Source organism: Benincasa hispida, chromosome 8 (assembly GCF_009727055.1).
Source record: "Benincasa hispida cultivar B227 chromosome 8, ASM972705v1, whole genome shotgun sequence".
NCBI classification, from domain to species: Eukaryota; Viridiplantae; Streptophyta; class Magnoliopsida; order Cucurbitales; family Cucurbitaceae; genus Benincasa; species Benincasa hispida.
This window is the reverse complement of record NC_052356.1, coordinates 43,868,996-43,872,240: the sequence shown is the minus strand read 5'-3', so window position 1 is coordinate 43,872,240 and position 3,245 is coordinate 43,868,996. Positions and strand designations below refer to the sequence as shown.

General features: G+C 42.2%; 1 protein-coding gene across 1 annotated transcript; it reads left to right on the top strand.

Annotated features, from left to right (window-relative positions):
• Window positions 1-2,350: 2,350 nt before the first annotated feature.
• LOC120084068 lies at window positions 2,351-3,201 on the top strand. Its single transcript, XM_039039969.1, has 2 exons — window positions 2,351-2,464; window positions 2,818-3,201. Exons 1-2 carry the CDS (start codon window positions 2,351-2,353, stop codon window positions 3,199-3,201), a joined length of 498 nt encoding a protein of 165 aa, XP_038895897.1.
• Window positions 3,202-3,245: the final 44 nt, after the last annotated feature.

The window sequence follows — 3,245 nt, the reverse complement described above, 5'->3', positions numbered from 1 at the left end:
ATCCGTCAGCCACCGATCTAAACCCTAAGCGTCGTCCGCCAGCCGTCGATCTATACCCCGAGCGCCGTCCGTCTGTCGCTGGTTCTGGTAGCCGTCAGATCGCAACAGTTCCGACTGATCTGTTTGTTGGGGTAAGTTCGATTCTTTCTTTTTTTTGCAGCCCATTGTCATTTGGGATTCTCGGGCCTAAGCTAACCTTCACTTATGGAATTTGTGATTGGTTTCAGGAACATGTGACGGTGAAGGAAGTTTTCGAGCAGAGTAAGGGTTGGTTTTGGGACAGTTTGTTATCCCGAGGTAAGTGGTTTACTGCCAGTTTTGCCCTAAGATTTTGATAAGCCTGCTGAAAAATTCTTATGTCATGTATGAGTAAACTGTGATAAAATTTGATATGGGTAATTGTGCTGAAGTTGACATATGAGAATACTGTGGTAAAGTTGGATATATGAGTAGACTCGGATACTGTGATAAGGTTTGATGCATGAGTAGACTGGGGATAATGTGCTAAGGTTGATGTATGAGTAGACTGTGATAAGGCTTGATGTATGAGTAGATTGTGATAAAGTTGATGTATGGATAACGGTGTTAAAGTTTGATGTTGATTCATGGCCTTGATTGCATACTTATGTCTGAGATTTTAATGACTGTTAGTTCCAGGATTCATGATTGTATGCTTATGTCCATATGAAATTTTAGTGGCTGTTAGTGTTACTATTGGACTGCACATCGCATGTGTGAGCCTTCGGGCCAACACCCTATGCTTATATACAGTGTCCTTTTTGGGATCACTACTTGTGTTTATGCTTGTGACCTTTGTGTCACTACTTATGAAAGCGTGCCTTCGGGTTCGCCCCTTATGCCTCTATGCCTATGATGTCATTGTGCATTTTAGTCCAATGGAAAGACTAACAGATCACTGAGTGGGCCCAGTAGTGGGCTGCTTACTGAGTATATTTTTTTACTCACCATTTTCTTTCCCTATTTTTCAGGTAAGGGTAATGACAGACTGGTGCATGACAAGAGAGATCCGTTACCTGGCCATTAGGACGATTTACTGCTTCCATCTCAGTTCATGTTTTGAAGTCTAGTGTAAGAGTTAGGTGTTTTACACTCTCATGCAAAATTTATTAATTTTATTATTTGACCATTTAATTTTTTTCATTTTAAAGTTGGGTTTAGGGGTGCCCCGAATGGTAATTTTTTTTTTACTTTATTTTATCTTACTTTTGTTTTAGTTTATTTATTATTATGTAATTATGTTTTCTTATCTTTTCTCATTTGAGCACTATTAAATAAAATTTCAGCTCTTTTATTTGATAGTTTAAAAGAAAATGTACGGTTAAGCCTATGTATGAATAAAGTAGCATCCTAGAAATAAGTAGGAAAGTAGGGTCGTTACAATTGGTATTAGAGCCTAAGTTTTAGGTTCTGTAAACTGACTTACATCGTGAGTCCAATATGTTCCTATTGGCCACAAATGGATCTTTCGTCATTGCGAGGTATGTTGTTTAAAATCCTTTAGGAAATATATATATATATATGAAATCTTACCTGTTGTGCAGTTGTTTGATGGTTTACCCTGCTAGCATGTATTAAAGTGTTGCGTGTGGTCACCAGGTATGGCTCCACAAACTAAAGGAAGGGAAAATCGAGGCAGGAAAGTAGTTAAGGAGTGAGACCCCGACCTGCAAGAACCCGAGGTGTAGAGCCAAGAGGTGTGGAACCTGCCACCTCATGACCCCTCGGGTCAATTGGTAGAAGGTTAGACCAAGGAGCGAGCCTCGAGCTTCGACTGTGCCCCCGTCAGGACCGTCATCCTCAGAAATTCTAGTAGAATATATGGCTATGGTTGCAGCTATTGAGAACGTTGTCACGCAGGCCCTGGTGGGACAACTAAAGGGCATGGTGGTCGAGCAAATAGGCCAGCACGCATAGTCACAGTAGGTGCCATCCTCGTCAGTCTCGTTACCACCAGTTCAGAATCAAGATAGGGCCATGAGTCGGACCGTGGTAGGCCCTTGTTTGGAAGCTGGATACCTACGAGATTTCAAAAAGTATGATCCCCCGACGTTTAACAAGTCTCTGAAAGACCCCACAAATGCAGAATTATGGTTGTCCACTATTGAGGGGATTTTTCAGTACATGAGGTGTCCAGAGGAGCAGAAGCTGCAGTGTGCCGCTTTCGTTCTCATGGACAATGCCAAGCGCTGGTGGCACTCGACTGAAAGAATGATAGAAGCCAGTGGGGCCAAGCCACGTGGGATCAGTTTAAGGAGCGGTTTTACGAGAAGTACTTCTCTGCTCATGTGAGGCACAATAAGTAGGTTGAGTTCACTTGAAGTAGAGGACCATGACAGTAGAAGAGTATGAAGAGAAGTTTGACAAATTGTCTTGCTTCACCCCTGATCTAGTGTCTACCGAAGCAAAGAGGGCCGAATGGTTAGTACAAGGACTCCGAGACAGGGTGTGAGGCATTATGAAAGCTTTGGAGCCTCCTACCTACGTCGCAGCCTTCTAAGTGGCAGCACTCAGGAATAGTGGTGATAGGTACGCTCCCAATCTTGGGGCACTATTCCTTGACATTATTTGACGCTGGCTCGTCCCACTCTTTCATTTCTTCGTTGTTTGTAAAGCATGCAATGTTATTTTTGGAACCTTTGGTTTATGTTTTATCAGTGTCTACACCGTCAAGAAAAATTATGATAGCAAGTAAAAAGATAAAAGCATGTTAGTTAGAAATAGCAAACTGTACCCTAAATTGTGAGTCTAATAGTATTAGACATGCGTGATTTCAATGTAATTCTGGGCATGGATTAGTTGGCTGCCAACCATGCTAGTATAGACTGTTCTCGTAAAGAGGTGAATTTTAACCCCTCTAGAGAAGCCAACTTTAAGTTCAAAGGGGCCAGGACTGTAGTTTTGCTCAAGGTGATTTCAGCGGTTAAGGCTAAGAGATTGATTAACCAAGGTGTCTGGAGTATCTTGGCTAGCGTAGTTGACACAAGAGAAACCGAGGTTGCACTAACCTCTGAGCCAGTTGTGAGAGATTATCCCGATGTATTTCCGGAAGAACTTCCAAGATTGCCTCCATCAAGGGAGATTGATTTTATGATTGAACTGGAGTCAGGCACTATTCCTATATCCAAAGCGCTGTATAGAATGGCTCTGGCAGAATTGAAAGAACTGAAGGTTCAATTGTAGGAACTGCTTGACAAAGGGTTTATTCAACCCAATGTTTCTCCGTG